The following is a 19,617-nucleotide window of genomic DNA, read 5'->3' as shown; positions in this document are numbered from 1 at the left end:
AATATAAAAGTCTCAGGAGCTGGTCGCCAAAAGAGTGGTAAGAAATCTTCATCTACTGCTTAAGTGGATTATTTCTGCCAAAAGGCATTCTCGTTTTTTTCATCGGCTGGGCGATAAAACAATATCGATAAGTATCGCGATATTACTTTTCTTCGATGGAAATTTGGGGACGTGTCCATATAACTTTGATAGAACTCATCCCGACCATGCTTTGACAGACAACACAAACAGCCAATGATAATGAGTATTGCGTCGTGCCGAACCAATCATGTGGCTGGAATAGAGTTACACCCACATCATGTTAGGTTGACTCGCAGAAAGCGGCTGAGGGGCAGCAGAACACGTGTTAATGTTTGGGCAGCAGGCACATCCGAATGAGGTAGACAAGAGAATAAAGAAATCAGGAAATGCAATAGAATATATATTTTTGTATTAAATTAAGGATGAGTATGTACAATATATATACCGTTCCACTGTAGTGATGTGTACGAATTCTAAGTAACACTGAGTAGCAATAAGTAAATTGCAGTATAGGATGATTGTACAAGCAAGTAAAATCGGTTTTGTGCATTAAAAAAACGTTTGTACATAAGAACACTGTACATAAACACAAATGTGCAAAAAGGTTTTCTGGTTATTTGATTTATAATCGCGATATAATCAGTAAACAATCCTTGTTTTATGTGATATTAAGTGTCATTGCAATGTTCAAATGCAAAAATTATAAATATCGGCACTTATATGAGCTTTTAAAAAATATGTGGTGCTTGACCAGTACAATGCTCAGATAACATCCTAGTTTATGAAATTGATATTCATCCTTGCGACCTGTGAAATCCTTGCTATGCTGCAAAATGAAATCCCACCGATAACATTATCAGAGGCCTGATAAAAAACATAGAAGAACCTGATACGAGTAACCACACAAACCAACAGACTGATTTTGATTGTTATCAATAAATCTGTTAGATGAGTTGGACCTTCTGGTGGGGAGGGCTGAGGTAAGGATTGAAGTTGAGTCACAACAAAAGGGGAGCTTGAGGTTCGAAAACCGCTTCCTCCCTGACAAAACTAGGAAAACGTCTAATTTCTCTTCTGCATGATTGTATTCAAATTACAGGTCTTGTATAAAAGGAGGAATAAATTATGGAGACAATAATTTGACAGTCTTTGTCAGTGTTGTTGTTTGCACTCCCCAAACACCACTGTTCAGCTGTTAATACAGCAGCTATATGCGTGGCTATATCATTTTTTAGTCGAGCTGTAAGTGTTGACTCCTGGATTCGTGATTGTACTGTAAAATTGAGGCGCAGGTTTAGCTCAGGTTTTACTCTGGGCCCTAGTTAATACCATAGTTGTTCATGCCTTCTAGGAGTATGTAACAGGGCCTCTGGTGAAGACTGCATGCGTGAAATTCTTTGTGGATCTTCAAGGAAGCGCAGTGTTAATGAAATCAGTTCAGTGGGATCTCGTAGAGGGAAATCACCGCATTTGTCATCATCATGCTCAAACGCTAGCATAGAACTGCAGCTAACCTTGTCAGCCATTTAATTTCACTGCTCTCTCCCCTGTTGTCCTATCTTAGCAAGCGGAAAAAAATAAACAAAGTGCCTTGTGACCAGAAGGTTGCTCATCTAATCAGCGGATCAAATGGGAATATCTGTGTCGGGTGAAAGCAAATGATAATGTTTCAGCCTCTCCTAACGACTGCTGTACGGGGGCTCTAGAGAAAAGAAGTTAACCTCCCAATTTCTACATTGAACCGGTCACTGACAATCTGGAAGACTGGTTCAATGCTTGGAGGTCTCAAATAGCTGTTGCTTAAAATCTGAATATATTCTCTGGAAGGATTAAAAAACAAATAATAATTTGTTTCCCATAACAGTAAACACAAGACTGAATGGCAGAGTCTTGCCTATCTGTAAATCTACACTGAGCAGGCGCCTTCATCCATTTTCTTGTAGGGTCATTTAAGGGTTGTCATGGTTACCTCTGCAGCAGGAGGCTAAGGAGCATCCCGCCCCTGATCCCCCTTCATTAAAATCCATGTTATTGATTGGCTGGACTGGTATCTACAGAACCCCCTCCCTGTCCTTATTCTAATGGGTTACTAGAGTGAGAGCATGACAGAGTCGGCTCACAATTGTATTGGCCTGCTGTCACTCACAGACAGCAGCCAATAGAGAAAAGCTTACCATTTCAGGGGCCCCACTTGTAAATGTGCACTATGAAAGACGGCTAGCTGCTGCTTACACTGCTCTGTAGAGAAGGACTGTCTGTGGAGAAACACAATTCTTATTTGTGGTGGAAGAGGAAAAAAAAAAATTCCACTTTCACTGTCATTAACAAAGATATTTTTATTCAAAAGGCCTTGTTAGTGTGTAGGTGGCTCTGGTGGATGTGTCAGTGGAACGGAGGGTAAGTAATGTGGTGGCTTTATTCGGTCCTCTGCTATGTGTAGTCAGGAACTGAACCTTAGCTGTGTTTCCGATCTTTCACTTGCAAATGGCCTTTGTATTGTGTACAGCAGGTGGCCCTGTACATTTTGTATTGATATTCATGAAGTGAAGGGTTTGCTCAGCGCGTGGGTGAAGGCCTGCTGGCTGTTTTGTGTGTGTGTGCGTGCGCATGTTGCCTCTTTATGTCTTAGTAGTAGGCTATATCTGTGATAGTGTGAAGTATTCACTAGCTAATATCTGTATTTACAAAGGGCAGTGAAAGGGATAAGAATTCAAGCTTTGTATTTATTTCGGCCGATGTCCCATGTGTTTGTTTTTCTTTTATTCTCTGTGGTTTTGGGAAATAATTAGAAATAAAAGGTTGCTTGATAAACTTTGTCTGCCTTTGCAGAATACAGCACAATATCTTGGTTGTTATTTGGATTGAATACACCAATGTATTCTTTTTTTTCTATCAGCTGGCAAGAAAAGCCACAAAAATCAATAACAAAGCCTCTTTTCTCTTCTCCCCTTTCCTGTTGTTTTATTGACATAAAATTAAAATGATAATGCCAAAGCATTTTGGGGCTCAACAAAGCAATTTTTATGTTTAGAGTGCATCACCGACATTGAACAATGAGAACACAGCTGTGAAATCAAATGCAATTTTTACCAAAAGAAGACAATATTGCTTAAAATAAATGACATTATGTTGCTGTTTTCTAGACACAAAATTAAACCAACACTAATTAATAAATCAATAGAATGAATTCCTTTGAGTTAGCAAGGACAATGGCATCATTAAAAAATATATCATTGAAGACAAGATTTTAAGCAATTTGACAAATTCAGGATGATGTTCTTTTGTATTTAAACTGCTTTCCTTTAATTAATTATTATAATTATCACTATAATTATTCTTGGTATTAAAGGTATTATGTGTAAGGGTGCATGAGGCTGTAGTAAACCACATGCTTTTGAGATAGCAAAAATATAAAAAAAAAATGCAATACATATAAGAGCTATTTATTTGAACTAGGCTAAGCTTCAGATAAAGATATATGATTGCCAATTGCTATGGCAACTGCTTTAATGTTTTTCAAAACTGCAACAAATCAAGAGCAGAGCAATGTATTATCAACCAACAGATTTATATACACCAGTTCAAAAAATGGAAAAAGAGTGGGGATATCTGGAGATCTTTGAAGAAGTGTTTAAGTACTAATGAATGTATTTGTGCTAGAGCAATTAAGCTATGGGATCTAAATTGCATTTTCAAATATTTATTCTAGATAAAAAAAACAAGACCATGAAATCAATATGGGTACATGGATTGTGTCACTCCAAATTAAATTACGTCGGTATCAGCACCTAATTGGTGCACTGAATCAGTTGGTCCCAATTACAAATATATATATATAAAGGATTTGTCCTTGGTTGATATTTCTTAATATTGAACATACATTTGGTTAGGATGTATTTAGCAGTGCTGTTAATACTTCAACGTGTAATTTAATGCTTTATAATTATTGATGTTCTTGTCAGGGCATCCAAGAGCCCTATTTGAGAATTTGTCTAGCATCCAATATTATTCATATAAATGGTAAATGGACTGCATGAACACAGCACTTTTCTATTCTTATCAACCCCTCAGAGCACTTTACACTACATGCAGTTTCCTCACAGACACACTGGTATACTGGGGTAATTTGTGATTAAGTTTCTTCGACACTTGGATATGTCGACTGGAGGAACTGGGGAATCAAACTCTGATTATTAATACATTTTACACATTATACAGACTACATTGCCGACCATCACTGCTGTGACAAATGCTGGCTACACACTCTTTTGCTCAAAGGTCAACAGAGGTAGTTAGACCCAGACAGGTTCTGCTAACAGTCCCATCAGTCAGGGCCAGCCACATAAGCACCTAATCGGCCTTGCCAACAGACATTTTAGGCATGAGCAGCTGAGCCAGAGTGACTTTACAAACCAGGCTCCAGCTTCTACCTTTGGCTCATGTTTCTTACTCCAATGATGGGATTAATGGATGATTACTTCATGCTCTGAAATTTAAAGGTTTCAAACAGACTTTAGATGAATTTCAGTCAATCAAACATACTGATAATATCCCCATACCACTTTTCATCTGTCCATCTCAACCCCTATTTAGATGTGGAGAAGCCGGTCATATTCACTCAGGAACCACATGACGGCAGGACTCAGTTTTATACTCTTCTTTTGGCAGACATTGTAATGGCAAACACATTTGAGCTTCATATGTAACCCATGTAGGACAGCTGTATTTACAAAAGCCATTTTCAAGTCCAACTACTAATGCTGGCGGTTTGAGGTCTTGTTGGCTTTTGCTTTTCAGGTGATTGGACAAATGCATTGTCCATCGACTGCTTGTTTTTTTGGGGGACTTCGTTAATTGTTTTAGGTGTTTTTTCATTTATTTGACTAATATAATGATGTGCCTTCTCGAGAAATTGTTAAACTCAAGAAAAAAAAAAAGATATCGTCCAACCCTATTGTCTTTATCTTTTTGATCATAGCACAGGCACAAAAAAAAAGCTATGTTTTAACATTGAAAAGTGTAAAATTATTTAAATTTCATTGTGAAACTGTAGTGGGTCAGAGGACATCAGCTGAGTAGGTGGTTATTCCTATGTTGCCCAGGTTACACTTTGGTTAAAATCTCATACCCTGATGTAGGGCTGGGCGATATGGGAAAAAATGTTATCACGATATGTTTTTCCATATTGATCGATCTCGATTCTTAACACGATATGTAGTTTTTGATCAGTTTCCTGAAGCCGTCCCTCTCCACTGTGCTCAGGGGCATCATATCTGTAGCTAAGCAATAAGTAAAAGCGCTCGTTATATTTTTTCCCCGCTTCGATTGTTTTCATATGGGGCAATGGCTGCAAAACACGACTGGATGGACTGTTGTTTTGCTAACATAGCATCGCTAACGTTAGCGATGCTAACGGGAGACGTAGTGGTCTTTCCTGTCTCTTTGTTTGGTGTCGTGCAAACTTGAGCCCGCAGAGTCAAACTCTCTGTGCAATCACTGGGATGGTGCCGTCTCAGGTGATTGAAAAGGTTTGTGGTGTTTCCCGTCCTGGCTGGTACCGACCGCCGGCATATTTTGCAGACCGGCTTCGTCTGCTCCTCGTCCTTTTAGCCGTATCCAAACCACGTCCACACAACTGACGTCGCGTTACGCTTTTTTTCGAAAATGTCTTCGGTTCCGGGTGATGTAGTGATGTCGCTCTCACATTCGGCATTATTTTCGCTGTCCCCGACTTCAGTTTCACTCATTTTTTCAACTTCGTTCTCTCTTGTTCTCTCTCTCAAAACTGCAGCAGCTCTCACGATGGGAAGTGGGCGTGTCGTGTCCTAACTGCAGACGCCAGCCGGCACTGTTGTTGCGCTTACTTTTGCCACGTGAGATCGAATACATGTCACGAGGAGATAATCGAAATCGATCAAAATTTTATCGCAATCCCGAATCGGGATCGAAAAATCGCCCAGCCCTACCCTGATGGTCATTTCATATCCAGATAACACCTGTTATTTGTTACACTGAAAGCAAGAATCAAAGAAAATATATGCATACTATACTAACAGCTGTCAGCAATCTTTAATCTCTAGAAGATCAATGAGAGATCATCTTCAGGCATTGTCATTCATTACTTCTACCTTTACTTAGTTGTGTAAATTGTGTCCATGTCTTTGCAGATGTTACATTATAAAACGATTTTCTCGCCATATTTTGTCTCGCAGGCAAAATCCCAGACAATGTCAGAGTCTGGGATTTGTTTTGAGCACGCGGCTACTGTTGTGGCTCTGTACTGTTTCTAGCATTCATAGTAAAAGAGGTTAAGTATATATTCAAACAATCATTCAATCAAATTTGATTTGTATAGCCAATATTCACAAATCACAATTAGTCTCATAGAGCTTTAACAAGGTGTGACATCCTCTGCCCTTAACCCTCAAAAACAGTAAGGAAAAACTACAAAAAAACAACTTGTAACAGGGGAAAAGACAGTAGAAACCTCAGAGAGAGCCACATGTCAGGGATCCCTCTCCCAGGACGGACAGAAGTGCAAAAGTTGCCTTGTCTGTTGAGTCTGTTCCAGACACAGCTCTGTGATATAATACACAATTATAGTTATAGTTGTCATTAGTTTTTGTGTTACCTTCATGCAGATTTCCAGTCAGCATCCATGTTCTGTGGATGGACATAACAAGAGTGATTAGCATCACAGCAAATTAGGTGATAAAGGCATCATGTGAAATGATAGGTGTTTTTCCATTGTCACATGATATTGTTATATTACACAGCGTTATGTTCCATCTATACCTTAGGGACTCTTAGAGATAAATGTTGAATTTATTTTAAGTAATGTCCGTTGTAAGGCAGTATATGCAACAGCCTACTAAAACATGTGATGGTAGTAATATAAGTGGCAGTTTGCTTTAATACTTAATTAATTACACCTTCCGTATGTTCTGTTTTGTTGTTAAAGGACATAATTGTATGTGTGTCTGGCTGTGCATTCTTGAGCGTTATTATATGTTTGAATGTGTGCGTGTTTCTTTGTGTCTCAGTGGGTGTCTTTTATCATTCCGGTCAGGCCAGCGGTCTGTCAACCGTCCCCGCTTCAAGAAAGGTCACGTCTCCTGTTGTCTCCGGTGACATTTATTCCTGAGTCTGTCTGTTACAATTTGTCCCTTCAATTCATCACTTCATCCTCCCAACATGCTCGCAGGAGTGCTAGCTGCCAAAGAGGTAGGGAAGAAAACTTGTGGCAACAGAAAAGGTCACGGGTTTGAATCATAGCCCAGCAATGAAAATAAGCAAAAGAGAAATAGTCTCCTCCATTTAAAAACTGTTGTTTTTTGGTCAGTTGATTTAGAGCTGAAAGGTTGCATGAGGCTGTAGTAAACCACATTTAGTGGTAATTTGAGAAGAAATGTAAAGTATTTGACAGACCAATGGATTCACCAGAAAAAATGTTGTTGGATGAAAAATCAATTAATTAGTTTCAATTTTGATAACTGATTGAAAAGGTTTTCAACATTTTCATAAGGATTTGTCGCTTTCCTCTGTTTAATGTAATTGTAGATAAATGCTGTAGGTGCTTTAATAGGGAGAAGCAAGACGTTTTTAAACTATTTGCTGGTTCCTTTGATCCAGAGATATTTGCAGTGGGTGAGCAGGTCGGACTTGGTGATTCAGTGACAACAGGACACATGATTCGATTTGAACCAGTGAGCCAGCAAAGCTGCTTTCAGGCTCAGACTGTTATTTAAATTCATTCATAATTGTCTCTAGAAAGAACATATTCCTAGAAAGTCTGAACAGTTTTAAACACTTGTAAAAACTATTTTGATTACATGACTATCTTTTAAAACTCTATCACTGTGACACTGGGACATTTTGTTCAGGATCTAACAGCTTGTTCGGATTCTAAAGTTAATTGCGTGACATTGAGGCTTGATTACATTTTAGGTTAATTTAGTATGAAACTGAGTTGATCTCCAAATAGGAAATCCATGTAATAACTCTACCCTGAGGGTGATGTTATTAAATCATACAAGGAGGATGAATGATGTCTGTCAGTGGGACTTGATTCCAGGACTTCCAGTCAAGGAATGAGGACCTTTTGTCTGTTCATGCAACCACTACTATTTTTAAGTTGTCAGATAATCTCTTGATAATATAAATAAATGTCCATGAACAATATGACATTTTAAAGTTTAACTGGTTATGAAACAATCTTATTTTAATATTGCTGCCTCTTTATGACCTAAATCAGCAAATGAGACAATTAGGGAGAAAATAGCTTATTCTATAAACTATTCTCAATGTCTGTAGTCGTGTCGGATTAACCGCAAGGAGCAACAGCAACCATTTACAACAGGTGTGTCCTTGAACTCACTACATGTGTTTTTTTCACTCCTTGTAGTAGCTTTAAATGCCTGGATTTGTCTGCCTGCAGACAACCACATTCTCCTGCTTAAGATTACAGAAAAACTGGAACATTTTGTATCGACTGATTAATTGTTTCAATCGTTATTTTAACATATATACAGTGTTGGGAAGGATACTTTCAAAACGTATTCCGTTACAGAATACAGAATACAGAATACATGCACAAAAATGTAATCTGTAACGTATTCCATTACATTAACTAATCTGAGTAACGTATTCTGAATACTTGGAATACTTCCGGTTTGTATTGCATTTTTTAAGTGTATGATTGCGGCGTTGTTATAGTCAGTGGAGCAGCAGCAGTTTAAAATCTCTCTCCGCCGATGCGTCGGGCCAGCTGGATGTCCGGCTCCCATCCACTCCCACCTCTGTGCCGGTCCCACCGGAGGCTGAAGCCCCGCCCTGCGCCAAGGCTGCCTCGCGCCGTGCAGCGATCGTTTCGGCGTCGAGTCTATTTTTTGCGCTTGACGCGAGCGTATCGCTCCAGGAAACACACTGAAAAATGAACGATATTGATGACATATTTTATATGATATAAATGATAAAGCATGCATCCCATAGTTTGTATTCCCCTTCTGTTGTCCTGGAGTTTTAAATTTACCAATTTGACCGATCACATTATTAAATGCCCCCCTCCATACAGACACACAAGCAGTCATAAAGATAAAAAGAGAGGGGGGGGGGCGGAGAATACGTCATTTACCCTCGACACCCGACATTGAACGGAGCAAACAGCGGAGAAGTTCTTGAAGATAGATGACATTAAATTGGGACGCTGTTGCAGTTAATGTTGGAGCAACAAGTGACCATATGCTTTTATACTACTGGGTCAACGGGTGATATTATTTTAGCGTCGCTTCAGCGTCCGGTGTGAACCCTGCGTGCCTCGCTGGTCTCCTGCAGAGCCATGACAGCGGAGCTCTGGAAGCGCAGGTCGGTCTTCTCTCACCAGGCGCTGGAAGGGCAGCTTGCGGATCAGCAGCTCCGTAGATTTCTGGTAGCGACGGAACTCTCTCAGAGCCACGGTCCCGGGCCTGTAACGGTCCCGAGCCGGTCGCGGTGAGGCTCCTTCACGCCGCCGGGGGCCCGGGCGATCTTACGGCAGCCCTGGTCTCCAGCTGCTTCCTGGGGGCTTTGCCTCCGGTGGATTTACGAGACAGTGATTAAACTCGTGAAACAGAGAAGTACCGTCATGTAATCCACTGATTTCAACAATGTAACTGTATTCTGAATACCATCTATTTAATTTGTAACTGTAACGGAATACAGTTACTCATAATTTGTATTCTAAATACGTAACGCCGTTACATGTATTCCGTTACTCCCCAACACTGCATATATATTACAATTTTCTATAAATTTGTCTTACGGATCATTTAGTGAAATATCATCCTTCTTAGTTTGGGCTGCACTGTCACAGATCTTGATGAAATTTGACAAGCTGAATTGGTCACATGAGAAACACATGGAACCAACCTTTTCCAGCTTAAGAATTAAGATTCCACTAGTGTTGTAGAGCACACTATCCAGTTACCGGGGAGTCCATCCACAAAGTAAGGCATTAGTATTTTGCATGTACCTGATGTGCACTGATCACTAACTGCTGTTCAATAACAGTGTAAGGAATTAGTGATGTGATGCCTCTTCAGATAAGTAGTATCTCAAAAAACAATGCCCAAACTGTATGGAAGACTTTAAAAACTAACTTTGGTAAACATTTAACCAATTTTGAAACATAGTTTTTTCTCTAAAGTATTTTATATTTTTATATAGGGATGGTATTGTTTAGATTGAACAAAGTAGCTTTAAAAACAATATGAGAACCACTGCTGTGTGAATTCATTAGCAACTCTCTCTCTCTCTTAATTATTATTTAAACCACATTGAAATTTTGGTTCCACAGGTTTCTCATTTGACCAAATCGGCATTAAAAATGTCACGACTATCTTTGACAGTGTGGTCGAAAAGTCTGATGATTTTACATTGAATGACCATTATGGATTGTACATGCCCTGCTATTTTGTTTAATTTGAATGCACAAACAATGAAGGCAAAAAGGCTTAGAAGATGAGACAAGCCTTTGCCAGCCAGGCAGCAGTATCCTCCGTGCAGGCTAACAGCAGCTGTTAGGCATGTTTCACTACGGCCCTACTGAAAGACCCTTTTCTGCTAAGACGAGAGCCCCCACTTCACAGCAATGAATAGCTCTCCAGCTGCACTTGGTTGATGCACGTGTGTGTGTGCGTGTGTGATGGTGGGGTTCATCTGAGTGGGGTCTTTGTCCCACTCGCCGAATCCGCTCTGTCTGACTCCATGTACCCAACTCCACCACCCAAATGCTGTGGTCTATCAGTTCAGTATCTTTTAGTAACGCTTGCAGAATCCTGCAGCTGTCCTTATGCAGGAGGGGGAGGTCACCTCTCGCCACCAGCAGAATTAATGATACATTCTGGGATGTAACCAAACATTAGAGGAATCCATACTCCCAGTTTACTGGTAAAGACATTTTCTGTTTTCTTTTTCATTAATGCTGTCAAGCATATTTGTAGTTTTCAAAGACATATCTGTCATTTGTGATGAAAGTCACCATCTTTCCTACTGGCGTTTCCCTGTTCACTGACACAGACCAACCATACAAGCTCTCAGACACATTTAGTCATACATTGAAGAATCTTTAGACCAACAGATTGTAAATTCTGAAGCCTCCAGGTTTGCGTTTCTCAGCAAGTAGATGCAAAGATTTGTTTGAGGTGTGATACAAGTCATTTAGCAGTTAAACTCTCCAAGCAGGTCGTTCTTCAGATGCTATCCCTGCTATGTGATCATAGTCACATTAGCTTGCTTTTTTGTTCGCCTCTCAAGTTAAAAAAAACAGTCTGAAAAACAAGCCAGTGTTGTTAGATTTAAAACGATAAACAGTTATCTGAAAAGCAACAGAAAGGTCAAAGCTTTCAATATAGTTATCAGTGCTTTTTTTGTGCTTTTTTTGTGCTTTTTTTCTCAAAGAGATGTTTGTGTAAATGAAAAACCAAACTGAAAACAGACGAGAGAGAGATTGTTGTTTCATCCTTCAGGCACAATCTTATCACAAGCATTAAAACTGCCTCAGTCACAGTGATCCCTTCCAACAAACTAGCTTGCAGCAGTACCAATAAATGTGGTCCACCGGACAGTAGTACCAGGAACATCTCTGCCACATCTACTGTCCTTTCCTGGTAGAATAGGAATACTTTTGTATGTGTAATAATTATTGATGATGATGATGTGTGAGTCTTAATTAATGTGACTCATTGATTGTGAGTTGTACTTTTTTGCAGTCCACAGGATATGAGGTACTCAGAAATATATCAGATATAAATCCAAGATTTTGTTTTATCAAGATGAATCAGAAAACTTCTAGGCAGTGAAGGATTTTTACCCTGCCCACTGACTTAGCTGGATGTAAGTGTGTTTCACCAAACTTGGTGGGAATATTACTTTGGAGGTCATTCAAAATATGGTCCAGAATGCACACTTCCCAAAATACCTCTGCAAATAATTGGGATAGACAGACGATATAAAGGATTTAATGGTCTTACAGTTATTCTTCATCATATGTCATAATAGTGGCGTAGTGAAGAACTCAGAAGCTTTAATAATGTAGATTGAAAAATTATGAAAAAAAAAAAAATGTGGTCGGAGAATGTGATCATGACATCCAGTATTGCTTGATTGTTACAATGCTCATGTTAAGCATCGTTCATTTGATGCTTTTCATTTTTGATTAATCTGCAGATTTCTTCTAGATTAACTAATGATTTATAATATTGAAGGGGTCAAATTTATTACCTAAACATGACAGGAAATAGTGACAAATGATGGGTATAATGCACAGGATGATGTAATAAAATTGACCTAACTGAAAGTCAAATCAAATGAAAATAAGCCCTTGGAGAATCTGTAAATGGAAAACTCTTGTAATTAGTCTTTTTAAAAAATAGTATTTTGTTGATTCATTTTCTGTTGATTCATAATAGATTGCACTATGGTAAGAATTTTGTTTATCCACTGATTAGAGTAGAACTCTAATCAGTGGATCAATCTAATGACTGAACTCAACCTGGCATGAGTTCAGTCAGCATGAATAAAATGCAGGCTGCGAGGATGTGTAGCATCCTGCTCCCTGCAGTAGTCAGAGTTCAAGGCCAACTACTGCACCATTGTTTGCAGTTATTTTGCTTGCTGAGATTTTGTGAATTGCTTGCGACTCTTGTGTTTCAGCGAAGGCTGCCAGTTATAGCTTAGTTTCCTCACTGGTTTCTTACCCACAGCGCTCCCTCACTCTGTAGCTGAAGCTTACGCTGGTCCCCTGGTGTTGTGTAATTTCACGTCTGAGCAGCAGGGATCTCTGGGAAATGCCAAACACTATATGTGAATGATGTGTTATTTTTTTCATGAAGCTTTCAAGTCTTGGAATAATAACTGGCCTTGAATGTTGAGTCTTTTTGATGTTTTACTTGCAGACTTTTATTAGTCTTCTCTGTAGACATGTCCTAGTTTTATATGATCATCCAGCATTTGATTCTACAAATATCTTTTCCCAAGTTTTGCCATTTGGGGAAAAGAGATTGTTTTTGTATTTAATAGCAAGCTTTAACCTTAATCTTTCTGTCTTGTGTCTCCTTCACAGTAAGCATGTTTCTCAACACCCTCACGCCCAAGTTTTACGTGGCTCTGACGGGCACTTCCTCCCTCATATCAGGACTCATATTGGTAAGATACTATATTTTCACTTTTCATCTTATTATATTGAATCTGGTGCTGGTATCAGTTTTTTAACTATTATTCTTGTGATGCTAGAATTGACTTTATTAGCAAAACTGACTTCTGAAGTAATCTTATAGTACAGGTATCACTTGCTGAAAAGAGCTGCACTTTACAACACTACAACATGTCGGGTGTAACTGCAGTACTTAACCTCCCTCCTGCCATACTCATCGTACATTGTTCTGGTTGCTTCACAAAGATGACATCCTAGGTGAGCCCAGGATGTAATTTGTTAGTGTTTTAATCACAGGTCTGGAGGCCACGAGGAGCTGAACAGAGAAAATCCATACTCATTAAGCGGTGCATGAGATGAACTACCCAAAAATGTCAGCCTCTGGCATTGTCACTGTATATCATTATGGCCTCACACCTTGCAACACAATTTCAGTGTTTTGCTTTTTATGTTTAAAGATGTCTGTAGAGTGATGGTTATCTGAACGGAAGTGAATTCACCTTTCACCATAAAACAACCCTTGCGGCTGACTAGGTTTTTAAATGAGCTGAATTAGATGTTAATATTACTGTACGATCATTTTAATTTCAGAATTCTCTAGCAAAAAAACATACTGTGAATTATATAGATATGTTATTTACCCATTACACAACCTCTACCGGTGCAACACTCTACTCTGTGCAGTAAACCCTGATAGTTAATTGTGCGCTGATCAGATGATTAATGGTTCCAATCGTTCTGTGCCCCTGGGCAAGGCACTTTTCCTTCAGCTGATCTAGAGAAGTCAACTACTGCAAAATGTTGGGTTTAATGCATGTCTGAGATGTAGGATGGTTGCAACTGCCCCTCAATCCCCAGCTTTGCAAAGAGTGCTCGTCTGCTGACATCCTTGTTTAGATGTAAACAGAAGAAAGATGTGACAAACATCATTAAAGCAGGACGGGACTTTACTTAGCACTACTTTTCCTATAAGCAGGAGTGTTTTCTCTCTCTTTCAAGTTCTTCACAGAATGTGCAACAGTGTTGGGTCTGCATTTTGAAATGCTTCCTCTCATAATTAACTCACTCTCTCTTCCCTGTGGGCCATTGGCCAATATGCGTAGGCTGCTTAGAGATTGTGTTGAGCTTCGCACATGCTCTGTGAGATGATTAAGACATGTGGAAGCCAATTGGTTTAGTCATAATGCTACTGATTTTTTCTCTGTGATTTCATGTTTTTGTCCTAATTACGTAATTTTCCACTGATAAGTTGGAGACATGGGCCTTCAAAATGTGTTATCACTTCCTCACTCAGGCAGAGGCTGACAGTATAGCAGCGTTGCAAGATGGCAATCTGTACATCTTAAAATAGCTCTAATCAGTAATCTGAATGTTTGTTTCACAGTGAAACTCTCATCTCTCATTCCAATTAATAATTAAGTACTGATTCATATAGCACAATTTTTTAAACCAGGGTTACAAAGTACTTCATGGAGTGCAAATATAAACACACATATGAATACATACCTAAGAAAAAAAAAGTAACAATCTAGGGCAGGGACCATCACTAAAACATAAAAAGGTGAGGCTTTAGATGCAAACACTTTTTGTTGACCTGACCCTCGGAGGAAGACTGATCCATAACCTGGAGGCCAATACAGAAAAAGCATTGTCACCACAAGTGTTGAACATTGACAACTTCAGACCCCCAGTGAGTCTGTATGGGGTCAAAGATTCACTTATATATTGTGTCCCCAAGTTGTGAAAAGCCTTAAATTTAATCAGGCTGGTTTTAAATTCAATCCTAAATTGACATGTAGCCAGTGCACTGAGTCCAGCTCCAGGGGGGCTAGAGAGGCCTGTGATTCTTAACTGACTACACACGTGCTCCATCAAGTATACCATGCTATGGAAAGGTTACTTGAGAAGTTCTACTTGTAAAGTGAGGATGCTTTGACGACTACTGCCTGAATGGTTCTTATTTATAAATTGACTTCATGAGAGGTGCAGTAAGTGTGACCACACTTTACCTTCCACTTATTACATTACTACGTCTGACGTTGTTCTGCCAGTTTTAAACCCCGACCTGAATTAGTTTAATGTAGGTTGACCGTATACCATTGTTCATGTCCTAATTTAGTCAAAACTATATTCCTCTTCGCAGGGCATGGGTTGTCAAGCAGTTAGTTAATGCTATCTATCAATGTAGCAAAATGGTGTGCAAACCCCAATGCGGTGTTTTAATGTGATCAAAACGTATAAATGTCTACATGATGTGACAAAGGTCAGAAAACTCCATGTCTTAATCTGGTTATTGCTTATTCAGAGTATGAATAACTATTTACATGGCAGTATCTTATTCAGACTATTGACCCAATCTGGTTAATATCACAATATTAGTGTCCATGTAAACATAGTCAGTGTCCTTGTCTCATCATGTGATCCCAGACCCACTTCATGTGATCAGGGCTCCGTAGCAACTGCACCATTTGTTGCAGGCTCCTGGTTCTTCTTGTTGTGAAAAAGAAGGAATCTGGTACCAATCACTTTCCCCTTGAGTTGGCATTCAGTGTAGTGTGGATTAGAATGAAAACATCTTAAAATATTAAATCTGGTCAATTATATTTACACACACACACACACACACACACACACACACACACACACACACACACACACACACACACACACACACACACTGACACTGACACTGATGGAGCAGACCTTCTTACCAGAAGCAGTGTGGAGTTCAAAGATTGTGACAAGGAGGGAGATGACACGGGTTGACTGTTACCTAACAGACATTTATTTTAACAACAAGAAATAACACAACGTGTAGGAATCAGTAAGTCAATAATGTAAAGCGTGTCTAGTGTCCAGGTGAGGGTGTAGGGGGTTGTCGTATCGTGAATGGATAAATTAAAGATTCTCTTTTCTTTCTTTCTTTTTTTCTCAGATCTTTGAGTGGTGGTATTTCAGGAAATATGGGACGTCTTTCATTGAGCAGGTGTCTGTAAGTCATCTGCGCCCCCTGCTGGGTGGAGTGGACAGCAGCTCCCCCACCAACTCCAACACCAGTAATGGGGAGGCTGATTCAAATCGACAAAGTGTGTCCGGTAAGAGCTGATTTGGTGCATGACTGTGTTACCGTCTCAGGTTCACACCTTGTTGTTTAGTACTCTTTTGGCTCTCACAGTACTTATCAGTGTAATTATTTGGTCAGACATATGAAACCCTACCTGTATTCTAAATGATTCACTTTTTAGTCAACATGTTATAAATGGACTTCCTCTCACTTTTAAAATGTGAATAATTATGCGGGTTTTACTTTGAAATACGTTTATGCTGTTTATAAACATTTTTAGAGTTTTGTGAAATAGTGAGGAATCTGCAATCTGAATATGTCAGATGTGGCTGCAGGGAATATAGATTACATCTTTCTCTTTTTTTGTAACAGTTTATACACTGAGCAGTCAATGAATTATTAAAGAAAAATAATTATTAGATATAGTGATACTAAAAGGTTGTTTGGGTGTAGCCTTATAATACTTCTGTGATGGAATCAAACTATCTTGGACTAGGCACAGAACAACACAAGCTATTTGATCATACACAACTAAAATATGATATATCAAATTATAATGTAATATGATATATTATTATATTATATAACATGCAATATTATACAATTGGATTGATGGAGCTAACTAGCAGCAGTTCTGATTACTTCATGTCCATCTTGAAAAAGGTCAGAAAAACATAAAAATTCAGAGAATCATCACATTTTTATGTTTCCTTAAAGGAATAGTTCATCTAAAAATGGAAATGCACTCATTATCTACTCACCACTATGTTGATGGGGGGTTAGGTGTACTGTTAGGGTCCACAGAACACTTTTGTAGTCTCAGGGGGTCAACTTTGTTAATGCAATTGAAGTCAATGGTGAGTCCTTCTTCAGACGTAATAAAACAACAGAAAAACCATAACATGCCTCCATACTGCTGCTGGGGTGTCATCCAAGTGTCCCGAAGCACTTTTTCTGTTGTTTTATTATGTCTGAAAATAGGTCACTAATCTGTTTGCCCCTGAAACTCCAGAAGTATTTTGTAGACAAAAACACTTCACACCTAGGCGTAAGGGTGATTAGATAATGCGTGAGTTTTCATATCTGGGTGAACTACCCCTTTAAGAAGAAATGTTTGTTTTAATAATGTACCCTGAAACATGTTGAGTTACACATCACACCTCTACACTGTCACTGTTGAAGTACAGTGGAGGAGATGTAAGAAATTGGATTCAGTCCTGCAGTGTCCTCCACAGTCATTAGGGATGAGCTCTGTTTTGTGGCCTCCTGTCTCCCGTCTACATCAGTGACGCTTTGATCACGGTTAATCCCTCCATGTGTTTGTGCTTCTTCATGGAAACTCATTCATTTCAAAAAGAGGAAATGTCTTGGTGCTGAATTAGTGCCTCAGAGCCTTTGGTTCCGTTGCAGATTATGCAGGAAAACTTTTATCCTTCACATGCATCTGTAATCCATCATACATTTAGTTTCTCAGGCTAAAATCGTATAAGTGCCAAGTTGTTATGAAAGTTAAAGTCAAAAGGGTAGAGATGTTGACTAACCTCAGCATCAGTGTAATCTCTGCACGTTTTCTTCAAAGGATTCTGTCGTCGATGTTGCTGAGGAGATGTAACACAGCTTGTTTTTGTTTTCAGCCAAACGACTGAATTAAATAGGATTATGTGTGCTCTGTGAAATAAACAAGGCGCGATGCATAGAAGAAAAGCAGGTTAATTTTTTCAACTGTGCTAATCCTCAGTTTTCTCACTAATAATATACTGTGTAGAATCTCTCCATTCTTTGTTCAAGCAGACGTCATTATCTGATCAATCAATAAGTTGTTTGTTGATTGATAACAAACATTCAATGACTCCATAAAGATGTGCTGTTTTTATATCCTTGTAAATGTAATGTTTTTGACTTAAGGTTACTCATAATTGGACAAAACAAAACATATACAGACTGCCCCTGGCTCTTGTTTTTCTTAAATTGTGTAAATTATGTAAATTATTTTAGATTTAACTGTTTAGATTTAATGAATAGATATAGAATTCAAATTTTATCACAATTAAATTCACTAAATCAGCATTTGGGATCTGCACCATATTGCCAAATTTAGTCCCCTAAATATGTCAGATTTTTGTCATAAAGAACAATGAATTATGCAAAGAGAAACTAACAAAAATGTGGAATTATTTGCAAAATTTCACAGAAATTGGTTATGTGTTATTTGCTTAATTCTGCTAAGAAAGAAAGAACAACGCACAAACCGACGCAGATGAAAACATGACATCCTTGGCAGATGTAATTAGTAAGAAGCCCAAATAGCCACTGTTAATGGGATTCTTCAGCACTTCAGGAAATTGTTTAAATGAACAGACTTTAATACCAAATCAAAGTAAAAGAGGCTGGGATATCCTGGCCAACTAATGTTTGTTGTGGTTCTAGCTCCATTAAAGCTCCCTTCTCCAATCCCCACAATCACAATGCTTTTTCTCCTTCTGACCCAGCAGTCTAAAATTCAAGACTCCAGTTTGTAATACAGGCTTTCTGTTATATATTACCCCCAAGCCAAAGCTGGTAACCCACGATTACATAACATCATTACAACGCATATTATACAACTTTTTTGCAGGCTGAATCATAACAAAATAGGATCATCTTGATGTGTAATCAACACATAAACAGAACATATCTGCCTCTCCAAGTTCAAAGATATTTTAGGTAGCAACATCTTGAACAGCCATATTGTGAAATCCTGTATCCTGCTCATTCATCTGTTAAGTGCAATTAGCCAAAACATGGGCTTGTGACTGTTTTCTGTCAATGTGTTTGTTCACTGAGAAGATTTAAAGGCCTTTGCTTCCTGCCAGCTGCGCTCTCAGAGAGGTCGATGTGCCAGTCAGCGAGCTGCGGGGGGGATGTCAGAGCACACAGCCGAGCCTTTTGATGTGCACCGAGGAGGCTCAATGTCGACTTTGCCCTTGACACTCATCGCCAGTGTTGTTCTCTCTCTGTCTCCCTCCCACAGAATGTAAAGTATGGAGAAATCCTCTGAATTTATTTCGCGGAGCCGAGTATAATCGGTGAGTGACAGCAGCTCAGCTACCTGTGTGTGTGTGTGTGTGTGTGTGTGTGTGTGTGTGTGTTTTCTCCTCGGATACAGTTATTTTCTCTTTTTCTCCTAATCCTCCATTTCCTTGTTTTGTTCATTTTCCCTCATGAGCACCTTGTCATTTACTCCTGATTTTCTTTCCTCCTCCTTTTTGCTGTCTCATCTATTTTTCCTCCCAGATTTCTTTCATTTCTTTGCTCCCTCACGTGTCTCCATTCGCTTGCCGTTCTGCTTTTATACTCTCTTTGA

General features: G+C 39.0%; 1 protein-coding gene across 3 annotated transcripts in view; it reads left to right on the top strand.

The window, feature by feature from the left end:
* Positions 1 to 19,617, top strand: part of LOC133008820 (suppressor of tumorigenicity 7 protein homolog) — a 57,517-nt gene that overhangs the window by 24,470 nt on the left and 13,430 nt on the right. For all 3 annotated transcript variants that reach the window (XM_061076146.1, XM_061076144.1, XM_061076143.1), the window contains 3 exons: positions 13,121 to 13,203; positions 16,146 to 16,305; positions 19,285 to 19,339. In XM_061076146.1, the coding sequence (XP_060932129.1) occupies positions 13,126 to 13,203; positions 16,146 to 16,305; positions 19,285 to 19,339 (293 nt within the window). In that variant the 5' untranslated portion in view covers positions 13,121 to 13,125. The remainder of the gene's footprint in view (positions 1 to 13,120; positions 13,204 to 16,145; positions 16,306 to 19,284; positions 19,340 to 19,617) is intronic.

Source organism: Limanda limanda, chromosome 8 (assembly GCF_963576545.1).
Source record: "Limanda limanda chromosome 8, fLimLim1.1, whole genome shotgun sequence".
In the NCBI taxonomy this organism is placed as follows: Eukaryota; Metazoa; Chordata; class Actinopteri; order Pleuronectiformes; family Pleuronectidae; genus Limanda; species Limanda limanda.
This window is presented reverse-complemented; position numbering and strand designations above follow the sequence as displayed.